Consider the following 12,145-nt stretch of genomic DNA (forward strand, 5'->3'; position numbering starts at 1 on the left):
CCAGTGTTTCAAGCCTTGAGTTTTAAAAACCTGTTTTAAATAAATATGTCCAAGGAGTAATTTTACTTACAGAGATTATGCAGTACACTCCTGCAATGATTACGCAATACTATTTTCTGGTTTTACTTCTATCAACACTCAGGTTTAAAAATAAGGAAATATCTAATAATTTTATGAGTTATAATTAAGGCAACTCTAATGGGATTTTGTGGACTGTGATTGGCATTCCAAGTATGGCATCAGACAGAAAAGGGAATGACAACAGATGAATTTCCAGGACACTATAAGAATTAGAAACCATTTGGGTAATTATAAAGCTCCATTTTATAAAGAACCAGGAAACAAGATTAATTTATAAATCAGTTTATTTACAGATTTTGTTCTCTTAAAGTACATTTCAGTTACCAAAGATATTTACACTGGTGTACACAGGGAGCACCCTGGTTATTTTACAGTTCTTAATTACAAAAAAACCCCAACAAACAAAACCCCTCCACATCCTTGGGTCTGTCTACTGTGCAAAGCTGCTCTGGATGTGAACATTAGCTGAAACTAGCCCAAAACCCAAGTTACCAGGTTATTTACACATACACAGTAAATGGGCTTCTTTTCAGCATCTCCACAACACAGTACACAGGGAGATGGAGCCTCCCAAAAGGCAGCTTTGCAAATGTGTATCAAAAGGCTCTGCAAAGTCAGGGGAAAAAAAATAGTAAATGCAGGTTAATTACAGTATTCTTCTTTCATCTGTATATAATTTTGCATTTAACATTTAAATTACAAGAAAGTTCAACAGCTTGCTTTTCTCCATTTTAGTTGATTTGTAAACACTTCAGATGCACTAAATACCTTATAAGAGTCAACTGTTTTTCTGCTGAAAAGTACTTTATTTTCCTAATATTCTTAACGTAGCAAAGGGATATGAAAGTTGGAACTGCATGCAGCTCCTTCCAGAATAGTCATTTAAAAGGTCTCTATCACTGTGCTACTGAAGATCTTCTGCAGGTACACACTTATTCAAGTATTGCAAAAAGCTAAGGCCACTTTTTCAAGAAAGGAAAGTGAACAAGACAGGATTTTTCAATCCCTCATTCCACCCTGTGAGCAACAAGCCTCTCCTGAAAGGCAGAAGTACTGATACTCCACAGCTTGGCTCAGGGAGCATCCTGCTGTGACAGAGATACTCACACTCCTTGTCCTCACAAGCCTGGGCTTTCCTACCTGGCACCAAGATCGTTCTGAAGAGGGAACTGCATCTACTCAGTGACAATGGCCACTGCCCCAGACAGCTTAAGGGTCTCAGAAAAATGTCTCAGCCTTGAATCTTCTAATGTAGTTGCACCAAGATAACCGGGACCCAGAAATACCATCTTGTTCTTTATAATGGGAAAGTTAGGGATTAGAAAGAAACAGAGAATTCAGTCTGTCTGTGAGACTCCAGGCTTTCCCATACCTCCTTGTTACCAGCTGTGACAGAGACAGACCATTTCTTCATCATGGTAATCATCAGTCTACAGGTACTCAACACACTTGAGTATATACTCAACTCAAAGCAACTCAACACACTTGAGGTATTGAGAAGGTAATTCATGTATGTTCAAGTCTTTTTAGGGTTGCTCCTAGCAAGGATTGCTACCAAAAATAAACAAGAGATGTTTGCAAAGGAATAACGCCATTAATTAGATACAGCTTCCTTCTGCCCAAACAGCTGCAAAAATAGTTACTACTAGGTGTTGAGGGTACTAAACTAGTGCTACCCAAGCCAGCAAGACAACAGGCACATGATCTCCAATGGTCTCTGGTACCACAGACCAACTGTACAACCTTCTCCCTGCTGGTGGGCAGTCCAGAAAAAGCTATGCCAGCCCTGCAGAACAGCCAAAAAGTTTCAGGGGTGCAGGGCAACCTTCTTGACACCTGTCATGGTATCTACAGAACGGAAACCAACTTTGCTTCTCTGATACTCCAGCTATAAATCTATAAATCTATGCTGCAGGTTTCTGCCTTCTTTCTGTAATTGCTACCTATAAAAATAGCAATCCCCACTACTGAAAGAGATATACCCAGGAAAGGGAATCTGAGGCGGTGACCCAATCAGTGACACCATGCTGGTTAAATATAGCAGCTTTAGTTTGCTTCTGTCTTAAGCAGTCAAGAGTTTCTTGGTTCAGCACAATGGCATTTTATGTGGACAAATGAATTACTTGGGGGGCGGGGGGGAAGGGGGTTAACCTGAACACTGCTCCACCAAGACCACTTATTTCCAGCTAGCCAGAAGAGCCACTACAGTGGAAGAGACATACATATGCTTGTCGGAGGTGTTCCTATACACCATTACCTCCTCCTCATTGTTCTTCCACTCATTAAGCTCCCATGAATATGGCTGTCCATTAACTCTCAAGTGAGGTGCTGGCAATACTACATCTGAGAATCTGCATGGACCTCTGACAAATCCAACATTTCCCAGTGCTGTCCCTGAAGAATTACCAGCTATGTGTCATTGTGCAAAATGCAAATATTCCAATGACAGCTCCCCTCCCCCCCCCAAAAAAAAGTGGAAAAGAAAACAAAATCAAGCACTAGCAGAGGTATGCGTAACAGGAAGCCCAAGAACCAAACAGATGAACCAAGTGGTAGAGATGTCCCCGCCACACCTATTGTGGGCTGCAGCATCTTTGAGGGACCTCTGTGGGCTTCAAAATGTCTTTCTGCACTTCTGTGTGTGTGGAGATTGTGACACTCCTCTGGGTCTTGTCCCGCATTAGCAAATGCGGACGTCCACTATTAAGGCATCAACATTCAACCTCAGATTGTCTGTGCTCCTCCAAGAAAAACACAAGAATGGGAGAAAAGGTTAGGAACAGCACTCAACAGAAGGATGCTGCAGTTGAACCCAGTACCAACTCAACCATGTAACAGCTGCCTATGGCCTAGAAGGTGTGGGATAGGAAGGAAACAGAGCTTTTTCAAGCTCAGCCCACTCAACTCTCCACTGTCTCAGAACCAGGTGTGGTGAATCTTCATTCCTAGTGCTTGCCTTTGCATCCCACCCCTGGTCACTGGGGTTTGGTTCTTCTCACCTTCCCCCCGTATTTGCCTGAAGAAGCTGGAGGTTTTGTGTGAAGAGTACAGGGCTCTGGAATTTTCCAGAACAGATGCTTTCTCAAGTTCGGCTGTCTCAAAACTAAGAGAGTGCAGCCAACTGCACAGGACACTCTCCTATAATCCACTTAATAAATTATCTGAAAATAAATAAAAAACCCACAAGCACAAAACATGCAGACAGTCAAAGCACCAGACACCACTTTCTTTGGTGAATACACTCTGTTCTCTAAATTGTTCAAGTAACAGCTTCTCCGAGTTATTAGGGTGACAGTAAGGGAGGAAGCTGAGCGATTGAAGGCCAAATTTTTGTGAGGAAAAGTTTCCCATTCCTGCATGTCTCGTGCCTGAGAAAATCCTGAGTATCCATTATCTGGGAGCAGCTGATGCTTCAGGAAGAGAAGTGCTACACGGTAGGAGGAAAGCTATCCACGGGCTCATCTTTAACGCTTGACATTAGGCGGCCTTTATCTTGCTCCACCTTGGGACTGAAGCCTAAGTTATGTAGGAAAAGCAGCAAGAATTTTTTACTTGAATGCAGAAAGCAACATCATTGCCCTAGACTGGCTGGCATCACACTTGGCACCATGTCACAGAAGAAAGGTGAAGACCAACTTCACAGAGAAGGGAATTAAACTGGCTCTGGAGCAAAAGAAACTGATGCACATTGGTAAGGTTGGCTGCAGGAGGTGTTAGGATTGTAACACTGTTCAGTATGATAAGCTTCCATTTAAGACTAAAACCTGATCAAACCATTTCTTCTCCCAATTACTCACATTTCTAAAGACAAGGTGAATACTGATGGTTGACAGCCATTCCAGCAAAATAGCTAATATTCCAACTTACCCCAACCCTTTCAGAGAACAAGCTGAACATGTCAAAGCCTCAGGCCAGGGCTCCAAACAGCTGCTGACAGTTATGTGACATAACTGTACTGGCACACAAACAGTCTTGAGCACTCCCCGGTGCAGCCTTGAGTGAAGAATCAGCTTGTTCCAAATCCAGTGTGAGGTCTCTAGTGGCAGCGGATGCAAATTCAGGTTCTTTCAATCACATCTGAACTGCCTTTAAACCCCACACATGGAAGGAAGTCCAGCAGCAGCGCTTGCAGTGTGGAGAGTATGTCAGGAGTCAGAAAGGCTGGCTTCTGATTCAGTGGTTAAGCAGCTGTTAAGTTTATTTTCAGCACTGTTAGACAAGAAGCAGTCTCCGCTGTTTCTCATTTATCTGGTTCAGCACATCAACAGTGTCTCTGATTAAGGCCTCAAAGATCCCGTCTGCCAACTGCATCTTTACACACAGTTCATCCTCGTCATAGTTCACCCATTGCGCTTCTTCCTCATGAAGTTCCTGTACCTTGGAGGGTAGAAAGACAATACAAATATTACAATTCTGTTGCTTTAGGATAGTAACCCCTGCAAAGTTCCAGAAACAGTCCAAAACAGCACACATCTGCCAACAACATATCTGTCTTTGTAAGAGATTACAGGAAATGCTTTGAATAGTAAAATGAACACAGATCTATTTGAACCAGGCTATTTCACTGTATGAATGCTTTCCACCTTTCACTGTAGTACCCATTTTAAAGGAGTTGGTGCACAAGCTTTTCATTTGAAAGAACTAGCTAATGAGATACTCTTGGCCAACAGCAGAAGCTCCATTTAAAAAATACCTAATTGTTATTTGCAAGAAGCTGATACCATGCAGCTTAAACTGGTAAGAAATTGTGCAAGGGCCTTGAACAGGGTAAGGAGAAAAAGAAAAGACTTTATTGCAGTTCAGTTTATGTGAATAATAATTAGAAAAACTAAAGGAAATAATTTTTCCAGTTCTTCTGTATAGGAAGACAAAATACTGGCATGTGTTGTATGACAGTATTACAACTGCCTTTGCACAGAATACCCTATACTTCGTTGGATTTGACAGCATTATTACAAGTGGAATTTTGTGTCATTACATTTAAAACAGTAACTCGAAAAATATTTATTTCTCTTCCTAAACTGTTGACAAACAAAATCCTGTTTTACTGGCCATTGGCAAATAGGTGTTTTAGTAACACACAGAAATATGCAATTTCATTCAGCAAATCAGTCTTATCAAGACTCTCTCCAAACTGGACATTTCCAACTAAACTTCCTAAAAATTTGTCTTAGTGACCATTTCAGTATTACAGACACATCCTCCTAACAAAGCTCAAACACTTGAGAAAAGGGTGGTTGCAAACATCACTCATTTAAAATGACAAAGAAAACCTGCTGAAAGCTCTTTCCCTGCTCAGCTTCAGCAGAAAGCTCCTCTGACTGTAATTCCTGCACTCTGAACTGAAAATACATTTGCATGTCCACATAAACAAGTGAGCCAGACACTTAGAGACTGCCAAAACGAGGTTAAAACATACTGAAAATCCAGTACGTCAGTACCAATATCTAATGTTATCATCTAAAGAGAGTACTAGTGCTATACCCCCAACACCCTTCCTTTTGCCTGAAGCTAAACCACCCACAAATTTGGCCATTTGAAAGGTGATAGCCTAATGATGATTCAATAACCCAAATGCAGCATGAAGCCCAAGATCAGGCTGCTATGGGAACCCCAGGGAACTGGCACTGCTTCAGGGTTTGTAGCCATTCATAAGGTCTTAGTTATACATGTGGTTTCAGTCTGACAGCTTCTTTCTCCAACTCTTAAGAGCTTGAGGAGAGGAGCTGGGATTTCATCCTACAAAGAGCTTTGTAAGAGTCATGCTATGTGCTCACAAATCTCTGCGTTACCACAGCGAGCACTCCTCTTTGGCACAGCCCTCATTTCCCATATAGCTGTCAAAGGTGAGGTGTTAATGGTTTCATTACACTTCTTACTAACAAGGAAGAAGCAACAATATTGGCAATCAAACTTTGAATGACTGTTGTAGGTGAAAAATAATTTAAAGTGAATACTAATAAGCAGCAGGTAATTGGGTCTAAGTTTTTGTAGACATGGATGTCTGAAACAGACTTCTGAACTCTCCAGCAGAACTGTGCTCCCTGCAAACACTATGTACTGGCTGTACATTTTGATAAACACTGGGCTAAAGAATAGCAGCATGTCCCAGGTCCTTCCATCAATAAAGAGGCATGAGATAGAAGCACCGATTTGGAGACTTGTGTTATGCGTCTGCATCACACACTATTTAGATGAGGACAAGCAAGATACAGGGGTCACAAAAAGAAGACGTGGTGCTAAAAAGAAAGGTTCCCAAAAAGCAGAAGTGGTCTGGGAAAGAAAACAGGGGTCCCAAAGTGTGAAGGTGAAGATCCTGGCTGTAGGGAAGATCCTGGAAATGGGGGAAGATCCTGGAGATGATGGAGGTGGGTGGAAACAAATGCTGGGGCACACCCAGGGACATTGACCGATGACACCCAACACTGGTAACTGCAAGCACTGGCACCACACCAGTGGTGAGATTTTCTGCTGGGCCCTCCCAGGCCAGCAGTGACCTCACTGCTGGGAAGCAAAGTCAAGACCTTGTGAATATAACACTGGGGGTGAGTGGAAACGAGTGAGTAAAATAATCAAGCAGGCTAAAAGCTTTGATCACGCTGGCCCTTAAGCAAACCTCAATACCAAGATCCACACTATGGTGCTGTTTATGCTGTCTCACCTGCAACAACATGATGGGACAATTCCTTCACTGTGCTCCAGGAGGAAAAAGAGATACATGGGATAATATAAACAGGAGAGGAGAAGGTAACATGATCCAGGCAGAGAAGGGCTGGATGTTAAATAGCAGTAGAAAGATGAAGAAAGGAAAACAGTATCGGTGATTAATTTTCTCTTGCCTCTGCCATTCCTCTCTCAGATGCTCAATTTCCTTTGACATTAGGACTTCCTCGATCGTAGTTCTGAAAAACTGAAGAGAATATGCAATTTGTGTGTGTGTGTGTGCGCACGCATATATATGTATCTGTTCTGAATACAGTGTATTCAGAGCATGTACGGAAACTGTTGTGCTGCTTTGCAGCCTTAGCTGCAGACATCTAAGCCAAGGCAGTTGGAACTCCTTGGCCAGGGAAAGGTTTGACCCACTTGCTGTATTACCACAAACAACTTCTAAGAAATGGAGAAAGTTTGCTTGTATTTGGTGACTATTATGGCTTTGATGGAAGTGGACTTCGCACTGTCTTCAGTACATGCAGAGCAGGTAAGTTCTTGCACATTGTTGTGACAAAAATAAAACTCCACATATTTGATATGGGGAAGTTCTCTATACCAAAGAGAAACTGCATTTGGGCAAAGTCAGGAGAACAAGTTTTAATGAAACTGAATTCCATCCTACAGGAAAAGATAAATAGTGACACAGTGCAGAAGCCTGTTGTATGGTGGTTTTTTTTTTTAATGTGCACTTTTTTTTTTTACTCATTTTTTTTTAAAACACAGAAGGAAAGCAGGGGGCATGCACACAAAAGAAAAATCATGAGATAACAAAATAGTGTGACCCTGCTGGCCATTTAATAAATGCTACAGTACCCAAAGACATCACTTAATATAATCTGGAGGAAACTTTAAAGAGTAACTTAATAAGTTTAGATTTCTGGAGGTTCCCATTCAAAACATGAATATCTGCAAACTAAACTACATTTGATGACTAGATCATTTAGGAGAGTAAAACTGCAGATGTAAACTACTGCCTTGGAAGAACACCAGTAGCAGGAAGGCAGGCAGATGCATTCTCACAGCTTGTTGCTCTCTGAGTGTCTGGCAATCTTAAAAGACACTCGAGTGTGCATGCAAGCAGGCTTTGATTCTCATTAACTGTTACATTCTTCTTGAGTTTAGACTTAGGTGCCACAGAAGTGGGCCTTCTGATTAAGCCAGCTTTATGCGAACAGCTTTGCTTTGTTACAGAGTTTCTACATGGAGAGAAACATCTTAAATGTTAAGTCAAAAGGTCAGGAGATCAAGTACTTTTCAGCACTCTGTTGGCAGGCTTCTCTGGTGCAAAAGCTAAACACATAGGCTTGGCAGTATCATGTGAGCTTTGCTTTCTCAAGCTCAGGATAAAAGGGAACAGAAGGTGGCAGGGAAAGCAATAGCAGAGTTTGTTCTAACCCCATGCAAATTGATCAGCACCAGGAGTTTTTGGCTGAAGAGCCAAGTGGAAAAAAAAAGGAGTAGAAACAGTCTATTGTTAGCACCTGAACTTAAATGAGGAGATATGAGAGTTCTTGTTGTAGCTTAAACAGAGGTTTTGAAAGATGAAAGCAGCCCTGATGAACTGAAATGCAGCACCTCAGCCTACATGTACATTTGGGATTTTCCCACAAAGCACAGACAGCATACACACGATAAAGGTGGAAACATGAAGGGACAGGAGAAGAAAAAAGCAAATACCTAAACATTCCTTTAACCTTATTTTAAACAAAGCAGTTGTTTCTTCCCCATACTTATTTACTGAAGATTTGCTGTAAATGTTAATAACTGGAGCAACTATCCAGCAGATGAGAAAGATCTCTTAAGAAATCCCAATATAAATGCCTTCTGAGGACCAAAATGCCTGATCAAACTTAACAGTGCTGCAAAAAAGGGTAAGAGGAAGACATTTTTTTTGTCACTGGCAGAAAAAAAAATGGCTAACTATATTGGTGTCAATGCTAGGGAAGCACAGACAAAAGTGCAAATGCAGTCAAGATGCATTCCCAGCATGTGTGAGGGCTGACTGCAGTCACCCACAGGATCCAGATCACAGAAAAGCACCAGCGCAGCACAGGCTGTTTCTACTGCCCTGCCCCTTCCCCACAAGGTTGAACCTTTGGTGGAGATGAGAACCACTGGGAATTGGGTGTAGTATAATAAACCCAGAAAGACACATCCAGGGATAATCACTGAGAGAGTAAGCTGGGCAGAACAGCCTCGCACTTGCTTCTGTGCCTTCAGAAGAAATTAAGTCATGCCTTGTTCCTGGATCAGACAGCACTGGACAGTCAGATGTGTTCAACCCTCTCACTGAAGTAACTAATAACACAAAGTTGCCTCAGAGAATTATCAAAGGATGTTTTCATTTAGAAGTTAGTTTTGCTTGGGGAAATGAAGAAACTGGGAAGGACCTGTGCTCAAAGTTTATGTGCAAATAACAGAAGCTTAAGAATGTTTACCTTTGCTTTAAAGAAATCATGTTTTATTTTAATAGTCTTTGTCTTTATAAGTGGCAAAAGAATGTGAAGACTCAATCAGCTCATATGTACTCATGTGACATCTCCTGCACGTTGCAAGAGGTGTATATGGGCTAAATCTTCACAAAAACTTGAACATTTTTTACTGTGATTTCTAAAGAAGCTTCCACAACACCTAAACTTAACAAAAAAGCCTTGATTTATTTTTCAGGAAACTGCTGTGTTGCACTACTTGAATATACTTTGAACAAGATTTGTAAAACTCCAAAAGTGACCTCTTGGTTTAGGGCTACACCGTGAGCGTACCCACTACTAGGGCGTAGGTAGTAGATCTCGCACAGGCCTGTATATCCACTTACGACCTAGGATATGTTTTATCACAGAACTCATGACCTTAAGCACAAGTTGGAGGCTCACTAGAAGACACAGAAAGCTATCCAGATACTTCATGTTTCATAGAAATTTTAATGAAACAAAGTAAGATAAATTGAACACTCTCTTCTTATGTTTTCAGTCAGAAGTTTCTCTTATAGTGTCTCACATTACAGTATGAATTTGCTAGCAATGCCACCAGGACAGCCTTATTCCTAAACCACTGCTGCAACCTTCACAGAGTTATTCCCAGACTTCAGCTAAAATTTTATTACCATATTCTTGTCAGAACAAAATAAAATTAAACACATTACTTATTAAGCCAAACTTGTCAGAGCTCCATTAATCTTTGATGTCTGAGTCTGCATCTAAGATGCAGATCAGATCATCTGAACTTGTTCCACCTAAAGCACTTTGGATGCCTTTAATTAGAACAATTTTTTCCAGTCAGGAATCTTTCTTTCTAGGTATGGTTCAAAGGTATTAGGAATTGGTAAATAAGTTGTACCATTATTTTTCTCAAGGATCTAAACATAGGACTTTTTTTTGTGCATGCTTTAATAGCCTTTATATCCCCACATCAAATGTACTACGATATGCAGGTTCTATGCATAGATATTCTATTTACACACAATTAAAACCCTGGGAAAAAGTCTGTGTTGGAAACCTTCCACTGATGGGCAATTAAAAGACCACACGACCCATGACGCAAAGTTACTTATATGTGCACGTGTGTGGAATCATTTTCAGGTATAATTAAGTGAAGCACAGTGTTAATGATGACTCATATTCTCAAGCAGAACCTTCACTATCATTATAGCCAATAAAAATGTTAATCATTCTGCAATACAAGCCAACAAGTAACTTTCAAAAACTAGTACACAGCCAGACACGCTTTCTTACACAGTTTTAACACTGAATCGTCTCTGTTGCAGTGGCAACTGCATTCACTAGTTCATGCCAAGTACTAGAGGAAACGCTCAGCTGTGGGTACCATCTGTCAAGACTGGTTACCTTCTACTAGGGACTATCATGTCCCATACCATCTCTTTGAAGTCTTTGCAGTTCTAGCTCAATGATTTTGCAACATTTCAGCTGAATCTGGTTAGCAGTCTGGCCTATTAAATTCTCTGTATTACTGTCTCCAATGAGTGATATTACTTCAATATTAAAATATTTTAAAATAAAGTAAGAAGAAAAACATATTCCCTTCCCAAACAAAAAGTTTATTCTCCTTTCAGTCAAGTTATTTCAGTGTTTCCTTCTGTAAATTCATGATTTAACCTTTTGGCAGTAGGCAAATTTATAACCCAGCCAAATTAGCAGGCATGAACAGCTAATTCACTCAAGTTACCTTACTTCACTTACTGGCACTAGACTTCTGTTTTTGTCATTAGGGTGCTCTCTAAAATTAAATACCACCTTATCACAACCTCACGGACACTTCGGATTCTTTAAACAGCATAATTGAATACTGAAAAATGCAACTATATGTCACACTTTAGTCTGGTGGACAATATCTGACATAATTGCTTATTTTCAACCACTGACCAGTATATGATCCACTCGGTCTCGCTTCTTCCGCCCAAATTTCATCATCTTCTGCCAGTCTGTTTTGTGATTAGGCTCCTTCCTGAGGCTGAACAACTTCAGTACTTCAGCTGCAATGAAGCTCTACAGAACAGTAAAGGTAAGATTTATCACATTTGACCTAAGAAATTAAATGTATTCACAAAGTGCCTTTCTGTTTAGCTAAGAGACACAGGGTGTATACATGAAGTAAGAGTGAAAGTTTTTGCGGCAGAATAGGTGGAACAATTATTAAATCCAGAAGTGTGCATGTGTGGAGAATGACACCCACTTCTGTGACAATCTTGAGAACAGAAGCTTTCAATTAAACACAACAGCAAACAGATTATGACAATTCATTTTATGGGAGAATATTAAAGAAAAGCAGGGTGGGAGTTTGGTGTCCTTGTCCTGTGCCCCAGCCCCTCTGCTCCATGCTATTGAAAGTTTTCTGAACTGAATGATCTAGACACTATTTCTGTCTTTTTGAGGCAGCATCTTCATCAAAATACAGTTACCGCCTTCCAAAGTGGGGGAGGGGGGCAAGGAGAGCGCGGGGAGAAGGAAGTCTTCATAGTTTGAAATTTTCATTTGTGTCTTCATGAGCTGTATGGAAGGTTCTTTGTTGTGCACTTTCGGAGACAGGTTTTTTCCAAATGTCTAGCCCTGCAAGTTTAACCTAGGTCCAGTCATGCTTTAGCCTTCTGGAGTTTTGTCCTTTCTTGCGCACTACCATAGATAACAGGAGACCTCCTCTGGCATACCAAATACAACAATGCCCTCACCAGTCAATTTTTGGGTCCCTCCTACAAACTCCCACTGTCCTCAGTGAGGCTGGCACAGGTGTGTCTGAACAAAAAAATCCAGCTCATCCCATTTGGCCCAACCCTACCCTTGGACCCATGCCAATATGCCCATACAGAGTTCCACTGAAATCTGCTAAAGCAGCAGAC

At 41.0% G+C, this 12,145-nt stretch overlaps 1 protein-coding gene across 9 annotated transcripts in view; it reads right to left on the bottom strand.

Annotated features, from left to right (window-relative positions):
- Positions 1–353: 353 nt before the first annotated feature.
- CEP350 (centrosomal protein 350) overlaps positions 354–12,145 on the bottom strand; it is a 75,870-nt gene continuing 64,078 nt past the window's right edge. For 8 of the 9 annotated variants that reach the window (XM_080622868.1, XM_080622867.1, XM_080622865.1 and 5 more), the window contains 2 exons: positions 11,175–11,297; positions 354–4,458 (listed from right to left, as the gene is read on the bottom strand). In XM_080622868.1, the coding sequence (XP_080478994.1) occupies positions 4,294–4,458; positions 11,175–11,297 (288 nt within the window). In that variant the 3' untranslated portion in view covers positions 354–4,293. The remainder of the gene's footprint in view (positions 4,459–11,174; positions 11,298–12,145) is intronic. The other variant, XR_013957375.1, reaches the window with a different exon arrangement.

This window comes from Psittacula echo (genome assembly GCF_963264785.1).
Source record: "Psittacula echo genome assembly, chromosome: 7".
NCBI classification, from domain to species: Eukaryota; Metazoa; Chordata; class Aves; order Psittaciformes; family Psittacidae; genus Psittacula; species Psittacula echo.